At 43.9% G+C, this 20,947-nt stretch overlaps 2 protein-coding genes across 6 annotated transcripts in view; one reads left to right on the top strand and one right to left on the bottom strand.

The window, feature by feature from the left end:
* The window catches only part of LOC132086111 (ubiquitin-associated protein 1-like), an 86,955-nt gene extending 76,979 nt beyond the window's left edge, over positions 1-9,976 (bottom strand). For 2 of the 4 annotated variants that reach the window (XM_059491565.1, XM_059491567.1), the window contains exon 1: positions 9,802-9,976. The gene's annotated coding sequence lies outside the window, so the exon portion shown is untranslated. Of the gene's footprint in view, positions 1-9,678; positions 9,771-9,801 lie in introns of those variants that run through there. The other 2 variants (XM_059491564.1, XM_059491566.1) reach the window with 1 other exon arrangement.
* A 3,167-nt stretch (positions 9,977-13,143) lies between these two features.
* The window catches only part of LOC132086179 (DDB1- and CUL4-associated factor 12-like), a 50,669-nt gene continuing 42,865 nt past the window's right edge, over positions 13,144-20,947 (top strand). For both annotated transcript variants that reach the window (XM_059491651.1, XM_059491650.1), the window contains exons 1-2: positions 13,144-13,405; positions 14,136-14,390. In XM_059491651.1, coding sequence (XP_059347634.1) covers positions 13,334-13,405; positions 14,136-14,390 — 327 coding nt within the window. In that variant the 5' untranslated portion in view covers positions 13,144-13,333. The remainder of the gene's footprint in view (positions 13,406-14,135; positions 14,391-20,947) is intronic.

Raw genomic sequence — 20,947 nt, 5'->3', positions numbered from 1 at the left:
TTGCTAAGATAAAACAAAAGTCAAGGTTCTATCAAAGCTTTCCACCTACGTAAGCATTCCATTATTGCTACACAATTGAAGTCTCTAAAACCGACAGTAAAAAGCTGATCAGTCTACTACAGTGCAAAACGGATTCTGTTTTCATTTATTGCAGTCTCCAAATGGATGACATCAGCCCAAAATCTGCAGCAACTGCTTCTACTTTGTACCTCTTACAATTCTGCAAACAAGCAGAGTCATCTACATGGAGATACTCCCCTTTCATAAAGCAGTGATATTGAGCCACTGATAATAGCTCTTTGGATAAAGTAATTGTACAGGTATATTTGACACATTGCAACTACACCTCCTGCAGAAAAAAAAAAGCAAACATCACTATGACCAGTCTTAACAGAAAAAAAAAAGTTTAAAATTCATTTACTGCAATCCAAGAGATAAAGTACATTAAGGTTCTTGGTCTATTTTAAGATCAACAAGAACAAACCAGGCCGTCCTTGAAGTAAATGCTGGTAGGAAGTTTCCATTCAATTTTCACTATTTGCTAGTGTGGAGGCCCTAGGGGGCATCCCCTAAGTTAGGGAGACACAAGAAGCTTCCCTCAAAGCTGTTACATCCCATTGGATCCTTCCCCTGTTCCTATGTCCCTGAGCCACTCCTCCCTATTCCCTGATTGGCCCTTATCTTTGTACTGCCCCCAGACCAGGGTCAGCTCCCGGCCCCTCGAGGGAGAGAGCTGGACCCTGAATGTGTGTGCCTTGGACCCGAACATCTCACCGTGTGGCTGAAATTAAACATCTGTGGATATTATGCAAAGGCCCTTTTTGCTTCTTTACCTTGGACTTTACTAGCAGCAATTCAGGCTGCTACATGCTGGTTGAAGCAAATTTAATGACGTCTCCATCTTATGGGATACAAGTGGTCACCTTACATTTAACCGAATGCAGAGTAGGGGTTACACTGACAACAGTGGAGTAGGGAAGGGATTAGATCTCTGTGGCATACACACTCCATGGATCAAAAACCCAAGCAACTGTAACAAGAGATCTAAGTTTGAAGGACAGTCCATAACATCAAACTAATTCAGTTATTTCCAGTGCAATGACTGAGGAGCAGAAGCACAGGAATCAGTAAAATAGCACTTTTAAAAATGTTTCCAGAATACATGAGTAGGAAAGACATGGAGAAGAGAGCCACTGAAGAGTAGGTCTGCATGCAGATCACATTATTGGATTACAAGACGACACTCTAGTGAGGGCAATAACATCCATATATAGGACTTCACATGCAGATGTTGGATAGCATCTTCCTAGCAGTGACAAACATTAGGAGAAATCAATTCTTCAAATTGTGCCATTGCTTAGCATGACATAATGGGCAACTAGATCTTCTGCTTCAGTACATATCGGTCAATGGGAAGTTAAAGCAGAAGGCAGCCCTTCCATACACTCTCAGAGAAGCATGGCATCTCTCACTCTCTTGTTCCATATGGCTTCATTACATTAACGTTAGACACCTGTAGTTATGCAGCTATCTTCATGTCATGTCCCACTTTGGTCATATCGTCTCTCACAGAATCCTTCTGGACAAACTGTCCAGCACACAGCTGGATAAACACACCATGTGATGGGTGAGCAACTGGCTCACAGGTCAGGAACAAAGGGTTTTAGTGAATGAGGTGACATTAGACTTGTGACCTGTCACTAGTGGGGTTCCACAGGGCTCAATTTTAGGCCCTGTCCTCTTCAACATCTTCATAAATGACTTGGACACAGGATTGGAAGGGGTACTAAGCAAGTTTGCATACGATACAAAACTGGGAGGAGCTGTTGACTCCCTCAAAGGCAGGGAGGCCCTGCAGAGAGACCATGACAAATTAGAGGTCTGAGCAATCACCACCTATATGAAGATCAACAAGGAAAAGTGCTGAATTCTGTACCTGGGATGAGACAACCCTGGGGAATGAGACGCTGGAAAGCAGAGCCATGAAGAGGGACCTGAGGGTCCTGATTGATGGCAAGTTGAAAATGAATCAGCAGTGCCCTGGCAGCCAGAAGGGCCAACCATGTCCTTGGGGTGCATCAGGCACAGTATCACCAGCTGGTCAAGGGAGGTGATTGCCCTGCTCTGCTCTGCATTGGTGTGGCCTAACCTTGAATATCATGAGCAGTTTTAGCCACCACAATATAAGAAAGGTATTAAACTATTGGAGAGCATCCAAAGGAGGGCTGTGAAGATGGTGAAGGGCCTTGAGAGGAAGATGTACGAGGAGGGGCTGAGGGGAGACCTCATTGTGTGGGGGCCTGAATATATGTATAGTTATGGAGAGAGTCCCTGTTAAGATCTATGTATTGTAAGATCTATGTGTGGGTCCTAGTTACTCCAAATGAGCTACAGCTGCAAAGTCCTTAGTTGGGCAGCAGCTGTGGCTTGTAAAAGTAACTGGAATAAATAGGGGTGGGTCGAGAGCCTAGGAGGAGCCCTTGAGAAAACACATGAGGGACTGTGCTGCAGAGAGGAACAGCTTGGTACAGTATGGGACTTGAGAAATATGAATACAACAAGAATACAACATCATTGCAGTCTACAACTTCCTTGTAAGGGGAAGAAGAAGGGCAGACACTGATCTCTTCTCTCTGGTGCCCGGTGACAGGACCTGAGGGAGTGGCCTGAAGTTGTGTCAGGGAAGGTTTAGGTTGGATATTAGAAAAAGGTTCTTGACCCAGAGTGTGGTTGGGCACTAAAACAGGCTCCCCAGAGAAGTGGTCACAGCATCAAGCCTGACAGACTTCAAGAAGTGTTTGGACAATATTCTCAGGTACAGGGTGTGACTCTCGGGGATGGTCCTGTGTAGGACTGGGAGTTGGATTTGATGATCCTTTTGGGTCCCTTCAAACTTAGCATATTCTGTGATTAAAGACACTGCACTTGCTAAAAGCACATGCTATTTGGGCTGTTTAAGGATTTAAGGCTCTTAACTGATAATAGACAGCTCTATTCCTCCTTCAAGATCCTGATGGCATATTTGGGACATAAGTTCATTTGCCATACATTTCACCCAAAAATAAGGGAAAATGCTACAAGGGTAAGAAAACACAGTACACTAATGCATCAATTTTCAATCACCAAATGACTTGCCAGCCATATAAGTTTCCAATGAAGCTGAAGCTTTTATACCACACAAACCTCTAGAACTACAAGTTTCAGAGACAAGAACATAAGAAAATTAAAATATACTTATAGACAGCCTCATGGTCAAAGCAGATAAGTGCAAGCTTTTTCTTTGGCCAGAGACTGATGTGTCGAACAAGAGTCTAGAAGATGCACCTATTCTAAATTCCCATTTAACTGTTGCAGCAAATGGGTGACTTTGTTAAAATGGACCCTTTCCAAAAAGAGAGCCCTGTCACAAGAGAAAAGAATCTGCAACTAATATCTAAGGCTGGCCTGACTTCCAAACACAACATATAAGGAGATAACACAGGTTCTGACAACTCCAAGAACAGATGTGGATTTAGTGTAGTTCCTACTATTGACTGCTACCCAAGCAATTTAAAGATCATCTAAATAGATAAGCAGAAAAGAAAAAAGAGTTTACATCTTGTTTTGGCCTCGAGATCAGCTTCACTAATGTAGAAGATACATCACCACCAAGAAATGGGTGTCATGGTTTAAGCCCAACTGGCAACAAAAGTACCACACAGCTGCTTGCTCACTTCTACCCCACCCTTGTGGGAACGGGAGGGGAATGAGAAAAAGAAACAAAAAACAAACTCATAGGTTGAGATAAGAACAGTGTAATAACTGAAACAAAGTTTAAAATTATAATTATATTCATTAAAATGGAGAGGAAAGTGAAAGATAAACCCCAAGAAAAATGACTGATGCGCAATTGCTCTCTATCCGCTGACTGATACACAGCCCATCCCTGAACATCAATCAACCTTTGGGTAAATCCTTGTAGTGGGTTAACCCTTGCTGGATGCCAGGCACCCACCAAAGCTGCTCTCCCACTCCCCTCCACACTGGGACAGGGGAGAGAAAATATAATGAAGGGTTCATGAGTTGAGGCAGGGACCAGGAGGTCCCTAAATACCATCATGGGCAAAAAAGGCCCTAATTAGAGATATTAATTGAATTTATTGCTACCAAAAACAGGGCAGGATAATGAGAAGTAAAATAAACTTTTAAGAACACCTCCTCCCTATCCCTCCCTCCTTCCCAGCTCTACCTCCTCCCCAAGCAGCACAGGGAGACAGGGAATGGGGGTTATGGTCATTTCATCACCCATTGTTTCTCCCACTGCTCAGGGAGATGAGTCCTTCCTTGGCTCCACTGTGGAGTCCCTCCCACAGGAGACAGTTCTCCACAAACTTCTCCAGCATGAGCCCATACCACAGGCAACAGTCCTCCCCAAACTGCTGCAGCATGGGTCACTCTTCCATGGGATACAATCCTTCAAGGACAGGCTGCTCTATCATGGGCCACACTCTCCACAGGCCTCCCACAGGGTCACAGCCCTCTCTCAGGCATCCCCCCGCTCTGGCCGTGGGTCTCCTCCATGGGTTGCAGATGGATCTCTGCATTCCCATGTATCTCCATGGGCTGCAGGGGGACAGCTGCTTCACCATGGTCTTCACCATGGGCTGCAGAGGAATCTCAGCTCTAGCACCTGGAGCAGCTCCTGCCCCTCCTTCTCCACTGACCTTGGTGTCTGCAGAGTTGTTCTTCTCACATGTTCTCACCCCATTCTTATTTGTCTGCAATTAGAACTGCACAATCACTTTTTTTCTTTCATCTTAAATGTTATCACGGAGGTGGTACCACCGCTGTCCCAGCTGTGCTCCCTTCCAGCTCTTTGCACAGCTCCACTCTGACAGAGCATGAGGCACTGAAAAGCCCTTGACTCAGGGTAAGCCCTGCTCAGCAACAGCCAGAACATCAGTGTGTTATCAGTATTATTCCCATACTGAATCCAAAGCACAGCACTGTACCAGCTAAGAAGAAAAAAGGAACTCTATCCTGACTGAAACCAGGACAGGGTGGTAAACTAGACCATTTCCCCCTCCTTGAAATACAATGGCAGCAACACAGACATTTGCATGATAAACCATGCCAGAAAATATAAATATGTTGTGCAATTCTTACATTTTAGGGAAAAAAAAAGGAAGAAAATATGATCTAGCACTCGTACTACTAGTGAGGGCTATAATAATCTAACAATGCAGTAATGAAACAAGTCCTAAATTTGATGAGGACAGCAACTGCTTTTAACTACTATTTTCCTATATCCTAAGTCTTGAATAGCAAATGCTTACCAGTTCTGAGAGCTTAAAATAATCAGATGGAAAGCATTTAGTAATTATAAACAAATTTAGCTACTTCAACTTAATTAGCATAAGACTTAATACTGCTCTGAATGAGTAAAATATTTAACAATGCTTTAACAATTTACAGAGTGTTTATAAACTAGGAATCTAGTTTTAATTTAGAGTTCAGAATTGATGAAACAAATCAAGTTAAACAAGCACAATCTCTATGTCTAGATTAAGCATGCTGCTAACACTTAGCATAACTGGTTGTGGTGGTTTGACCAGGAAGAAGTGGGAATTCTGGGATGTTGTGGTCAAACCAATGGGTGCTTGGATTTTGATATTGGCACCTGGTGTAGCCAGTGGGTTTTAGGACACACCTCCGAGAACACCCAGGGGTTAAAAGCAGAGCTTCGGCCCTGGGAGGCTCTCTTGGGACTTCGAGGGACAGAGGTTGGATCTCCCTTCCCCCGTCCAGCTGCTGCTGCTGGGCAGGGGAGGGGCAGCCATGTGGTAGGCCTGGGCCTGGGCCTGGGCCTGGACAGAGATGGGAGTGAGGAGGCCCTGGAGGATGGAAGGGTGGAGGAGCCCCAAGAGACATCGGGCAGCCATTCCCCCCCCCCCCCTTGGAGACAGACAGAGAGAGAGAGAGTGCAGCCTGTGTCGTTATCTTGAAACTCAGTAAACATGTGCTGGCAGCAGGCAGCCCGGCTGAGGAGATGGGGGGGGTGCAGCCAGGAGTCCAGCCACCTGGAGGAGTTTTTAACCCTTTTTTGGACAATGAAAACCTTACAGAACATTAACCCTTCCTATACGAGTGATAAGAGTGGAGGAGGACGAAGGAAATGAACGAGTGATGGGGGTCTGGACCAGAGAGAGAGAGTGAGAGATGTTGAAAGAATGGAGAAGATGGAGTGGCATTTTATGCTGGACTCTTTCGTGTAGCCATGGACAGAGCCATGTTTCCGTGTGATACAGAGACTGAGTCCAGGGGGAGAAATGTCCCAGTGCCAAAGAAGATTCAGTGTGGGTACCCCTCGGCCCCAGGGGGTATATAAAATATGGGGGGGATAGATGTCCCAAAGGTGAGAAGGTGAGATACTGTGCTTTTCTGGAACTGGACAAAGCATCCTTAAAAAGACAACCCTGGAAGCAGTCCTGATCCCTGTTCGGTGGTGAGAGCACCGGAACAAGGATGGAAAAGGCCACCACGACACACGGAAGGACTCCCTCTCCTCTTGAGGAACTGAAAGTTTGAGCAATCTAAAGGGTGGTGTTGGACCCAGAACTGGTGATTTTGGAGGATGTATTGTATTGGGAATTTAGGGGGGAGGAGGGGGAGAGTGTTTTTTGTGAGGTTTTCATTTTCCTCGTGTTTTCTTTTTTTTCTTTCTTTCTTCTTTTGTGTGTAGTTTAGTAATTGTTTGTGTGTAGCTTAGTTAATAAACTTTTCTTTATGTTTAAGTTGGAGCCTGCTTTGCTTATTCCTGGTCACATCTCACAGCAGACACCGGGGAGAAGGTGTACTTATGAGGGCTCTGGCTTTGCCAGGCCAAAACCATAACATTATTCATATGGATACTCTTAGAAATCCAACCTCACAAACTCAGGGAACAAACTTCACCAGTCATTTCAGTCATGACTTCATCTGCTGCTAGCCTAGATATGCCATATGGTGCAAGCACAAACATATACATTAGGAAAGGGCTTAAATCAAATCTTTCACATAATCTAGTAGATAGTTATCATGAATGCTGATCTTCAGCAACATAAACCAGACTAACCAGGAGCTCATAACTCTTTACTAGCTTCCATGAAAACATCTACTAATAGCTAAGCAGCTTAAGTATATTCAGACCATCTTCCAGCCGAAGAACTGACTGCTTCTTGTATAGGACTCATGTTCTTCTGATATGCCCACTTAAAATGTTACTCTGGTGTAAGAATTTCTGATACAAAATGTAGTTGAGAAAACATAAGCTCAGAATTTCCATTTTAACTCAGTTAGTTAAAAACTGTAGCACTACTAACACAACACTGGCATTTTGAACCAATTCTGCTTTCCCCTCCAGAAAAGATTTAAACCAATGTCAGAGAAATTATATTCTGCTTCCCCTTCTAAACACTTCTGTGTTTCAAGTACATTGCAAGCTTAAAGGATTCCAAAAAGACCTTGTAGCCTTACAAAAAAGGGAAAACACACAAAAAACCCCCCCATCGTTATCAAGTCTGGACATTAAAGCTGTTCTTTCAAAATTTCCCAACCACAGGAAAGACAGTATTTCTTCACATTAAAGAAAATGCCTTCCCTATGCAAGCAAGGATTTGGAATAAATCTGATCATTTAAGCGAGGGAAAAGTCCCAACGTTCAGTTTCTCTTAGGAGACCTCATACAAGACTATACTGACTGCAAAAGGTCATTAGGGACACAGAACCCAAGGTTATTCAAACCAAGTCATGGGGTCAAAGCATGAAGCAATGAACTTGCTTACTCGAGAAGATTACCTACCTAAGTAGTTAACACACAACAACTGTGGGCTCACCCTTCTTTACCTTTTCTTCAAAAAATCGTTTTTAAAAACCTCCTTCAGAGCTTTTCAATTACAGCTCCATTAGACCTTCTTTACACTGACATTGATCTGAATTGCACAGATCAATTTTAAATAGATAGTCATGCCTTTAGGCATCATTGTAAAACAACAGCTGAAGCTTTGGAATTTATGATTGAAAAGACTGGGAGTTATTATGTTAGAAACAAAATGCCAGAGAAGGCTGGATAGCAGTTTTGTCTAATAAGTAAAACTAAATTTCTAACAGATTAATTTATCAAAATATTTAACCCAGCACTAAGTGTAAAATACGAGAACAAGTTGATGTCAAAAACTTATGATATAGACTGGAAATTGACAACAATATTGAATGTCCTGAATTATCAATCCCTAAAGTTTCTGAAAACAACACAAAATCATAACCTTATACAATTAAAAAAGAGAATAACTAAGATGATAAGTTCTGTGACATTATAGGACATTTGCCACCAGCACCAGCCAAAACAGCTATGGCTGCCAGTGTGACAGAATTAGATGTAGTCTGCTGGATTGGTTCAGAAACCCGACTCCTATTCTGTTAGAGATTTTTGTCTCTAGGATAAGTACCAGGCACTGCAAAACACCATGTAAACAATGGAGATTGAACTTTTCCACGTGGTTTTGATGATTTTTTAGCATTAATTTTTTAATCCATCAACATAAACTATACGGTAAGTCTCCCACCTAATCAGTGTACTCTTACAGTAGTCTGAAAATTGAAGTTTAATTCACTAAAGAGAAACTAACATTTATTCATTCACATATCTTATACATAAGATTTCCTTGGTTTTCCTTTTGAAGTTTCAAGTATTATAATAATGATGAAGAAAAAGAGAAAGGGGAATAAAATCCAAGAGAAACTGCACGGTTCAATTACCACCCACTGACCCATATCCAGCCAGTCCCCGAGAAGCGATTGGTAGCTCCCAGCCAACTCCCTCAGTTTATATAATGAGCATGACATTCTATGGAATGGAATATCCCTTTGGCCAGTTCAGGTCAGCTGTTTTGGCCATGCTCCCTCCCAGCTCCTTGTGCACCCACCCACTGGCAGAGCCTGAGACACTGAAAAGCCCTTGACTCAGGGTAAGCACCACTTAGCAACAACCAAAACATCAGTGTGCTATCAGCATTATTCCCATACTGAATCCAAAACCCAGCACTCTACCAGCTACTGAGAAGAAAATTAACTTTATCCCAGCTGAAACTAGGACAGTCTAAAAAGTTTAAATCACCCAATTGCAATGGTGATCTAAAGTATCAGTGACACTTTTGAATCACAGCTCTGCATGTACAAAAACCTGAAGTCAGTACAGTTGGTGGTACTGTAACGTAACGCCATCCTGGCACACGGCCTTGAAGAAATCGGTCCAACGGTGTTGTTACCACACATACCATCTCAGTCTCATTCCCTTCCCCGTAGCTAGTACAGCACTTCCATTAAAGAGTAACTTCAAAAGCAATACCGAGAGGCCGTGAGGGCGGAGCAAGACCATGCAGTAACGCAGCGCTCACAGGCTCGCCCCCCTCCACAGCCAGGGGAGCAGCCCCCAAACATGCAAACCCCGGTCCTGAGAGGCCAACGGCCCCGCAGCCGCCCCGCCTGCACGTCACATCAGCTAAATCACGGTGGGGTCGCGGATGGCCCCTCGCCCCGGACAAGGAGAAGCGGTAGCGACATTTAACCCGGCAGCGGGACGGAGGGCCCGAGGAGCGGCCGGCTGCGCCCCTCACCCAGACCAGCATCTGCATTTCCATTCCCTACCGGCCCGCTCGTTACCTGCGCGGCACCTGGCGGTTCCAGCTGTCCCTGCGGTCACTGCCCACCACCCGCCAGTACGAAACGCGCACCGCATCACCACCCCCAACCCCTCAACCAGGAGAGGCCATGTTGTCTACCTACCCTCCACCTCGCCTCCTCAACGACACGCTGACGTCACACCACGAGGTCACCTACTCCTTCCCAGCCAATCAGGAGGTGCTCACGGTGACATCACCTCAGCGGAAGAGGGGTGGGACGAGGTTACTTTTATTTCCTTCTGCCTAGAGCGGTGTGGAGGTTTTTGTGTCTGTTTCTGTCTGTTTCCGGCCCTGGCCCTGTCCGGGCGTTCCTCTAGCACTTCCTGTCCCTCTCCTAGCTGGGCACAGCGACAGACTCCTCCAGGATGGATGAAGGTGGCGAGCCGGGCCCTAAGGGGACATTTTGCTCCATGCGTCTCAGCCTCTTTCTTAAGCAGAAATGGCTGCCTCGACACCTGCCCTTGGTCCCGTCACGAGGGGCTGCATGCCCGCCCGGCAGAGCTGAAGAGGCACTCCTGCTGGATGCCCTGGAGCATAGCACTTTCCCCCAAGAGCAGCTTTGGCAGCAGGTGTTCAGTCTTTTGAGAGGGCCTTGGTACAAAATTAAGGTTTTTTGTTCAAAATGGAGGCGGTAGTTATGTGTGCGAGGGAGGATGTAGAGAGGAGCACTAATCATGGTAAATCACGACTGAAAACAGCTAAAGACTATTATCCCTTACGTGGTTTATCCTCAGGGAAAGCTAGAAAAGCTAGAAAGCCTGATAGGTTCTTTTCTAGGTTGTTTTTTTTTTTTTTTTTCAATTTGACTTTTTGCAGCACCCTTGTCTTTGACTTTTGTTAAGTGAAAAGACACCAAAAAAAGGCATAAAAGAAATGCCATATTTTTCAGGAAAATAGTATGTTTACTGATTTTGTGTGACTTGAGACACCAGAGGGTTTCAGGTGGTCAGGAGCTGGCTTGCTTTTCAGTCTGCCTGTACATCACACTTTATTTCCCTGTTTTTCTTTTCTCCACAGTGTTGCTCATTGGTGATCATTTGGTTTGGGTTACTCTTAATTTTTGCCTCTATAAGCATAGGAAAAAGTTAATGATCCATGTGAACATAAGGAAAAGCACACATCCATCCACATCAGTTTTAAGGCAGCATAATCATACAAATATTTGTATGCCCTTTATTTCCCCTATAATAAGGGAGTTTCTTGGTGGAGAAGAGTACCTCAAAGTTTGACTAAGCACCTCATTGTGCACTGGGCTCTTGTATTCACTCAGCGAAGCCAGATGATAAAGCCAAACTACTTAAAAGGGTCTCTTTAAGGAAAACCTGGGATGAAGTTTTGCAAAGTGAAGCCAGTGCCAGGCATTATTTCCTCTGGTCTAGCTGTGGAAGGGGAGGAGGAGGTGTTTTATGATTGTTGTATGGAAAATCATGCTATGAAAAGCCAGTGTCCATAAAGGAGACAGAGGAGTCTTGCAACTTTATTTGAATAAAGAGAGAGAGTCCACTGGAGCACATGCCTGTTATAGATACAAGTTATAATATTTGCAAATATTTGCAAATTTGCTTTTTGCAAATATTAAAATGGATTCTATGTGTGTGGTGTTAAAGTAACTTTGTTATAAAGATCTATTTTTTATTTCTGTTGTTAATTAAGCTTAATGAAATAGCTGATATAAGTATGCTTGTGTTAAAATGACTGCTTGGATGGGATAACATCCAATGAACATATGAAGAAGACACCTGCTACAGATATGCCAACTATCAGCACTCACTGTCTGAAGACAGTGTGGACCAAGGCCCAAAAACTGGAGATGATAAGAAGGGACTAAAAACCCCAACCAAGGAATATGCATGCTCTAAAAGGGCAGACCCAAGGAGGAGTCATGCTGAACAGTTCTTGGAACATGTAAACTAGTTTGGGGAAAAAGTTTACTATGCATAAGGGTCTATGAATATGTAACAGGCTGATGTAATTAGAAATTAGAATATATAAAGGGTGTTTCCAAGCTAGCAGGTGTGGTCTTGGCTAAGTGCCAAGATGCACTCAGCCAACCTAATACCCTTTGCTCTGTGGTCCTTGTCTCCAATTGTCCTTTATTAAACTTTTTAGATTTTCACATGCCCGTGGGGTTTTCTCTCTCCGGGTTTTGGTGGGCACAGCCTCCTTTTATCCTAAATTCCTGGCTGCATGTTGCCCCCTCTTCCTTTCCCAACTGGCTGAGGTACTAGGAAGGTACTGAAGCAGAGTGGAAATTTTTCAGAGTAGAAATCCATTTCAGATTTAGGTGAAATGTGCCTCTTTGAATTATTAAGTCTGTATCATAGCTGTTTGGTCTGCGTTCAAGACTGCCTGTTCTCGCAAAAAAATTATGCTTGAAAAACTGCTTCAGCCGAAGGACTGAGATAAGAGGGGGACCCCATGAACTTTGAAACAGACGGAGACCAGGGCTGAGGCTGCAGGAGACTGGGCAGGATGACCCAGGAGTTCTTTCTGTACTTTCTGAAAAAAAAAACTAGCTGCAAGTGTAACGTGAAATCAGTAAAATGAATATGTATAAACCTATTGTGAAATTCTATGCATATGAATCAGAGTAAGGGACATAAAAAAGGATTGGGAGTTCTCAGGGGTGTTCATGTCCTTTAGGGGGAACAACGATCCCCAGTTCCGTCCAGCACTGTAATAAACATACCGGCTTTACAACTTTTACAAAGTCGTGGAGTTAGATTTTTTCTTTCTGCAAATCAGTAGAGCCTTCCCGAACCACCTACCGCATATCCCCCCTTGAACCTACTGTTTTACCCCAAAGTTCAGAAGTTCAGCCTTGTGTAGACCCCACTTGTCTGTTTCAGGAGCCAAGCTCTCTGGGCCCTGTAACAAACCTGCTGCCCTAAGTTAGTAGAGACTTAAAGACCCATTTCAAAGACGTTAACACCCACACCTTCACCCACAGAATTGTTTGTAAAGACATTGGCACACATCTTCCCGATCACTGTGGTCAGATTTTCCCACAGGAGATATGTAGAACTTCAGATTGTGCATGTTACAATCAACAGGAATATGCTCACAGGCTGTTTCAGTAAAAGATCACTGTGCTGGTTTGGGCTGGGGTAGAATTAATCTGCGACACAGTAGCTAGAAACAGTGTTTATTATACAGGGCCTCTCCTATGCTTAAATTGACGGGGCCCGGGGAGGCCGCCAGCGAGAGCCACCGATTCGTGCAGGGCAGCGGGGAACGGACAAGTGGCGAAGCTGGGAAGCTTCGCTCCGAGCTCCGCTGTGGGCGCCGCCCCGCCCCCGACGGGGCCACGCTGCCTGGCAGCCACAGAGGGTGGGCAAGCTCGCCGCTATCCTTCCTACGGTTGCTAGGAAACGAGACTCGGGAGGGGTGGGACAGCCGTCGCAGAGGCACGGTGTGACTGTCGTAAAAACATCTCGGAGAAAATGTCGTGAAACGCAGTCGGGACGGTTTGTGACGAAGAGAGTGACCGGGCCTGGCTCCCGGCACTTATTTGCCCCGTACCCCGGTGGCCCCCTCCTCCTCTTGCTCCATGTGGTGCCCAGGTTGGGCTCTCGACTTCTTCTTCTTCTTCTTCTTCTTCTTCTTCTCCTCCTCCTCCTCCTTCTTCTTCTCCTATGGCCCGGAAAACAGTTAGCAGGAAGCGGAAAGCGGGGACGGCTGCCGCCGGGGGGCTCCAGGGGGAGCAGGTAGGCTGGGGGGCGGGAATGGGTGTATGAGGGCAGAAGCCTATATGGCGGTGCCTGGGGTGACCCTGACTGGGGGTCGCCGTGTCCCGGTGCCCGGTTGAGGTAGGGGCAAAGGGCGGGGTCTTTCGGTGCCTTGGGAAGGTGTCCTCGGGGGGAGATGGTGGGAAGGAGTAGTCCCGGCCACGGTGGCTGTCGGTGCGATACAGCGGGCAGCCTCCCCCCATCGCTGCTCTCTGCCCCGGTAGCTCCGGGAGCTCTCTGTTCGGCCCGTAACCGCCGAGTCCCCGCCGCCCCAGAGCTGAGCGTTACTGCGAGGCCACCCTAGGCCGGGCCGGATGAGGCCGATGAACGGCGCGGTCAGTATCAGATGGCCCCCGCGGTGTCACCTCTAAACCTGCCGAGCTCACGCCAGGAGGCTGTCGGGGCTTTTCCGTTTAAAGTGCTTCTTGGCTTCCTCTTGTTTCTATAAGCTTTTGGTGTCCCAACGGTGCCGAGCCGGGGTGGATTGTTTTCAGTATTATGGCAGTGTTACTTCTTTAGCAAATATTTATGCTTGATTTTATGTTGCTGAAGGCTTAATCACAATTTATGAGTTAATCTTCGTGTATGGTATTATATGGGTAGTTTGGAAGGCTTTAGTATTTTGCTGAGAATATATTTGAATTTAGATGGCTTGTGTCTTAAGTTTGTTCTAGTCGCTTTATCTAAGTTTAATGCTTCTTTTCCACAGTATGGGTGGGATCACTCGGTTCACAAAAGGAAAAGACTCCACCGGGTGAAAAGGTCTGTGGTGTACTACCTGAAAGGTAGAGAGGTCAGGATGCAGAATGAGTCCAGCTATCACCGCTTGTTGCATGGATATGCAGCCCAGCAGCTTCCCAGCCTCTTGAAGGAGAGAGAATTTCACCTTGGAATCCTTAATAAAGTATTTGCCTCCCAGTGGCTGAACCATCGGCAAGTGGTGTGTGGGACAAAATGCAACACAGTAAGTGCCACCTACCTTTTGCTTCTTGCTGTTAATTATTCTACCCCCAAATGACACCATAACTGAAGTATGTAGATAGCCAAGGAATATATTAGGAAATAATTAGGTGTGGATTCCAATTTGTGCACAATTAATTTTGAATAAAGGTAATGCTTAATGATCACCCATTCTCATCTGAAAACATGGCACTATGCGTATGGTCTGAAACCTGAACATGAGGCCTATATCTCATGCAGGATCTGTCTAATCCACATAGAGCGATTTACATCTCTTTGCAGCATGGCAAGCAACAGTAGGGTTTGATCTTTCTTCCTGTCCTGCAAATGTAAAGTTAATGAATGATGTTAGCTTTGCTAAATGGTAGCTAACATGCCTGGAAAAACTTGCTAGTAAGACTCTATTTTTATTGTGCTCAGTCTTTTACCATTTGGTTTTATGTATGGTTCTGTGCTTCTGACTTGGGTCTGGAGCATCTCTCTTATGAGGAGAGACTGTGGGAGCTGGGCCTGTTTAGTCTAGAGAAGAGAAGACCGAGAGGAGATCTCAATTAATGCATATAAATATCTCAAAGGCAGGTGCCAAGAGGATGGTGCCAGACTCTTTTCAGTGATGCCCAGTAACAGGATGAGGAGCAATGGCCATAAACTACAACACAAAAAGTTTTACCTCAACATGAGGAAGAACTTCTTTATGTTGAGGGTTGCAGAGCACTGGAACAGGCTGCCCAGGGAGGTCACAAAGTCTCCCCCTCTGGAGACATTCAAGACCCACCTGGACATGTTCCTGTGTCACCTGCTCTGGGTGGCTGTGCCTTAGCAGGGGGTTGGACTGGATGATCTCCAGAAGTTCCTTCCATCCCTAATGATTCTGTGACTTCAAAAAGTTGCTACAAAACTAAAAACTATGGTTAAACTCCAGATATTCTTCAAAGTAGCTAGAAATGTTCCAAACTGAAAAAGAAAAAAAAAAAATTAGATCTTCAGGAATATTCTTCTGCTTTTCCAGTTTGTAATTTTTTTTCCCACTCTAAATCTGTTTTTAGTGTTTAAATAACTTCCCTTGCTGATGTATCTTTACATGCTTTAGCAAAATTGGAAATCTGTTCGGACTCTGTTATTGTGGCAGGGCATCCTCAACACGGGGAATAAAGAGCCTTGACTCCGTGATTGCAGAAGGCTGAACAAATGCTTTATTAAGCTAAGCTATACTATACTATACTATACTATACTATACTATACTATACTATACTATACTATACTATACTACATACTACACTAATACTATACTACTACTATACTAAAGAGAAACCCGTGACCCTTACAAACAGTCACAACACAGCTTTGACCTAATTGGTTAATCAATCAAAACCACCATCACCAGAGTCGGATTAAGAAGCTTCCTTTTGGTAAACAATCTCCATAACACATTCCACATGTGCACAACAACAGGTGCAGAGATTAAGATAAGAATTGTTTTTCTCTGAGCTTTCTCACAGCCTTCCCCGGGAAAAATCCTGGGAAAGTTGTGCCTGCTGCTCTCTGTGAAGAGCACTATGGCCACACTGTCATGTTTCAGATTTCATATTTCCAAAGCATCCCTTTATAGGAAAATATTAAAATAATGTAGTATGTGATTAATAAATGGAGGACATCATGCTCCTTAGGTAATGCTCTCTCTGCTGGAGTTAGTGGCCCAACTTCATTGGCTGAGGTTTCAATGTCATATATGAAATTCTAATTGACTAAGTGCAAAATCCCAAACCTGTTCTTTGCAGGTTCATTAGTGCCACAAAAATGAATTGAGCATTGTAGAGAATGTATAGATCAAGCAGCTCTAAAATCTCAAAGTATATAACTAGGTGTGATTATTTCTTTGCCTAAAGTTTTGGTTTTTTGGGGTTTTTTTGTTGATTTTTTTTTGAAAGCCACACTCAATGATCTGACCTGCAAGGGACAGTGTTTTTTGGTTTTGTTTTTTCATTTCAGATGTTCTGTTATTATTCATAGTTACATAGCAGGAGGCTTTCATGCAGTAGGTCTTGAGAAGCAAGGCCTAGCTGTATAAACAAAACAGTCTTTTGACAGGAATTAAGTCTGAAATAGAATCTCTGCCTTCAGTTTCCATGTGTGTTCATTGCCTCGGTCTCAAGAGTATTTGGTTTTCTGTGAACTGCATGTGATACCCATGTCTATCTTCATAATCTGGTAGTTTCTGTGCCAAGTATAGTGTGGGTGGTAGAGATGCCCTTTAGCAAGCAAAGTCTCTCACTTCTCCATCCTTTGTCATCTGCCAACATGTGCTGTCTCCCAACCTCCTGAAATTAAATGTGGAGGGCAAGACACAAAAACTGACAAATGTGATTTTGGCACTGAACAAATTCAATTATATCAAAGTGTGTGCCCATTAGATAGTGCTTCAGAGTTTCACATCAAGATGGATTGTCTGATTGTGTGATCTTGTCTCCAGAAATGTAGTTCAGTCAGTCAATTTGTTACCAAATGTCTGAAAACCGGAATGAGATTCCTTAACACCAGCTTTTTGTGTTAAAGAGGGCATCATTTATTCATGCGCCTGGAAGGGCATGGAGGATCACTCCTTCCTAACATGCCCCCCTGATTTCTACAAATGTGTTGCTAATATACAGTCACTACATGCATATTATAATTTGCCCATTACCATAAAAATCCTCCCCAAGTTCCCAAACTCAGTCCTTGTTTTGGCTGTAGCTGTATTCTTAAACCAGATGTCTCCTCTTTATCTTCTAAGGTCCTTGCTTGGAGAACAATTTCTGCATTCCTTGCTTCTCTTCTAAAGATCCACAGACTGTCTTCTCTGCTAAAAGTTAACAGTCACAGTGTCTTTCTACTAAAAGCTCACAGTTACAGTAGAAATTGAATTAACCTTCTTGGTATCAAATTCACTGGCTTCTTTTACCACTGCCCACTTCTCAGACGTTTCTTTATATCATGAATTGTTTCTCTGCACTCTTTCAAGTACAACATGTGAGGCCATTACCCACTTGCATTGCCTGTACAGCACAACCTGTGAGTAGGTTTTGTGCTAAGATCAGTGCACGTTCTGATCTCCACCAGAAAGCAGGCATACGTTTGATATCTTAGTGTTTAAAGAGTCCATGTTTCTTTTGGGCTTGGCATTTTATCAGTAAATATGTATTGCTGCACAGAACAGAAGCCAATCATTCTGTTAACGTAGAAAAAAGAGGTATTTATTGTTATAAATGATCAAATTGTGAGCCAAAATTATCAAAAATTTAGCAAAGATTTATTAATTTGTCTGTGAGACCAAAGTTTGGTCTTCGAAACCACCACAGCCAAAGAGACAGCATCGAGCCCGGGGTCGACACCAGGTGAACCTGGATCTGACCTCCAGAGTGTCAGTCTCCCCCTCGGTTCACAAATGCTGCCTCTTGCAGCGAGGTTTTATACAGTTTATTTTGCCCGAGGCAAAGATGACCAAATTTCCTTTGTATCTCTTCACATGCATAGCTGTTTTTTTCCATGTGCAGAGCTGGACAAAAGCCAGGTCCAGGTGTATATTCAGTGACAATAGGCTCCGGGAAGCCATGTATTCAGATGTATCAGGGTGGAGTCGCTGACTATCTTGATAGATGCAATCGGCAAGGCGATAATCGCTTTCCACTGGCTCCCAACAACTCGGGAAACCAACGATCATCATCGATCATCCTCCTGGGAGCCTCTATTCTTACATTAAGGTGTCGATTGTTATCTCAACGTGCTTCTGGGAACTAGTTGAATCTGAATAAGACAGCTGCTCCCAGCCGAGGTGGTCAAAAGACATGGTTTGGATTTCACAAAATTTTATACATTATTAGCATGAATTATCCCTACCATATATTACATTTATAATCTAAATAAAAGTAAAGACTAGGAAAAATCAAAAAGTGCTACTCAGTGTGACCAGTGGGGGTATTGATATAATGACACTGTAAGCGTTGTCTTGTTTCTGTTAGCAAAAAGCAAATCTGAAGGAAAACAATAACATCATTTTCCAGCTTGGCTGAGGGTGAAATTTTTGTCTGAAGTTGTACTTTTGCAGAATAGGATGTTCCCACATGCTAGTTCTTGCTGGCACCAATGTGTGTATGGCTGGGGAATCAGCTGGATCAGCTTCCTGCTTTGTGCAGATGGACTTTCTTGTAGGGTTAGTTTTACTGAGACAGATATGCAGCTGATCTTGTAGCTATCTGAGGGCTAGTTGCTGTCATGAAACTGTTTGGGTGGATGAAGAGGCAAGTGGATTCTCAAAGATTGGCTTAAGCCAATTGTGAAACTTCATCACAGTTGATTTTCTCTTAGTGACTCAATTTTTAGCAGGGCAATGTGTTATTCTTGGGTTTCTTTCAAATGGTAATATGAATTACAAGAATGTGCCTGTGATTTCTGAGAGCTGTATGTGAGAGCTGGGACACAGAGCATGTAAAGTACTTCCTGTATGAGGACTAAGCAGTCTTTTTCATGCATGTTCTTTATGTTTTGTAAATCTATGTCCATCCTGCTTGCATTATAAAAAATGCTGTAGCTCAAGGTGACACCCTTTGTTTGGTTGATTTGTATGATCAACTAAAACATAGGGCTGCCTGTTCATCTGCTCTTCTGTATGCAGGGGCAGCAACAGAGGACACAAGAGTCTAAGTGCTGCCTTGAAACGACATTTAGTAGGGCTAGGGTTTAATTTTGCTGTATAAAGTCAATGCTTTCAGTTAAAGATGCATGGGAAAGGCGCTTATATTTAATTAATTGGTAACTTTGTTGGGTTCCTGTTTCTCCCCTCCCCCAAACTGTTGTCTCCAAAAGGCAGGTCATAAAATGGAATTATACTTGATGAAAGAGCCTGGCAAACTGTTCTGATCGCAGTATTGTATATAAATTAAGTATGGATTTTCCAGTTCACACTCTGGTTTATAGATACTTGATTCCTTGCTACAGTCTTTACTTTTAGCAAGCTGATTAAGGAAGTTCCTTAGTTAATGAAGCAGGGCAGTTTCTAACTTGACTGTAAGCAGTTTGAACAGGGCATAGCTGCAGTGTTGCCTTTTTCCCAACCTGGAAATGAAACTCAAGATAATTTTAGTAAGGGGGAAATATAAAAGGGGATCTTTATTTGAAGGCCTTCAGAGGCAGTTATGGAAAGATGTCCACAAAAGCCCACCCCTCCCAGGGGTGAGTACCTATTTATACGTTTTAGGAAATTAGCATAATTGATAAAAAGCACCAATTAGGAGGGCAAGTGGTATAGGGGCCTGAGTAAATATATGTATTGCAGTAAAAGATCTCTGTATTGTATAAGTGACCCTGCCCCGATTCTAGTTATTGTAAATGGGCTGCAGCTGTGATGTCCTTAATTGGGCGGCAGCTGTAGCCCATGGAGGTAGCTGGGATAAAAGGGGGTGGGGCGGTCAGGGAGAGCCTTGGAGGAGCCCTGATGAAGAAGCAGGAGCAACACTGCTGTTGTTGGGAATTTAGCTGACTAGAGGCTGGAAAAGTACAAAGCCGTGGCTAATTCCAAATCCTGCACCTGCAAGATAATGTGTCCTTGGGCCTAGCTGAGTATGATAAAGAAATGGACAGCGAGATGTGAGAAGTAGAGAACATAGGCCCAAAAGAATGAGGAAGAGTTAATGGTATAGTTTAACCAATAGATTGCTTGGCTTACAGAATATTCATAAGCTTATTATTTGCTGTATAAGTGTTTGATGCTTTCTTCAATAAACTGGACCTGTGATGAACCATCTGGTGTCCTGGTCCCCTTCCTTTGACATGCTGTGAAGAGCTGCTGGTGAGAAAACCACTCAGAAGGTATGGGACTCTAAAAATATGATAATAACAATATGAATACAACAAAGTGGTGATTCAGTTTCCCCCCAGGTTAAGCCTCTTCTCTGGAGTTCCCCCCTCAGCACTAGCTGTACTTTGTTCATGAAAATGTATCTCTGAGAGTTGTTCTTGGCCTTGATTCCCAGGAAGAACCAAGATATCAATGGGGCCTTGTCCCCCCTGGGGCTTGGAGCTCTGGAATTTGTTTTGTCTTTCTGCTTAGGGAAAGGCCATAGGAAAGTACTGGGAAAACAAGTCACTAATACAATAGGCTACAAATATATCTGTGAAGAATACAGAAAACATATAAAAAAAAAGGGTAAAACCCAAACAGCATCAGCAGAGTAATTGGATGGGGATCTGTCGTGGTTTGACACAGGCACCCATGAAAGTCACTTGTTCACCCTCCCCTGCCACATCTGGGCAAAGGAGAGAAAATTTAATGAAGGGTTCATGAATTGAGATAAGGACCCGGAGAAAACAATTCAAGGGAAAAACAGGCTCAACTTAAACTTGCAAAGTGAATTTATTACTAACAAAATCAGAGGAGGATAATGAGAAGTAAAATGAGCCCTTAAAACACCTTTTCCCTCCAGCCCCTCCCTCCTTCCTACCAACAGTGCAGGGAGACAGGGCATAGGGGTTTTGGTCAGTTCGTCACCTGAAGATTTTCTTCCACTGCTCTGAGAGGAGTCCTTCCTC

This window comes from Ammospiza nelsoni, chromosome W (assembly GCF_027579445.1).
Source record: "Ammospiza nelsoni isolate bAmmNel1 chromosome W, bAmmNel1.pri, whole genome shotgun sequence".
Taxonomy (NCBI): Eukaryota; Metazoa; Chordata; class Aves; order Passeriformes; family Passerellidae; genus Ammospiza; species Ammospiza nelsoni.
This window is presented reverse-complemented; position numbering and strand designations above follow the sequence as displayed.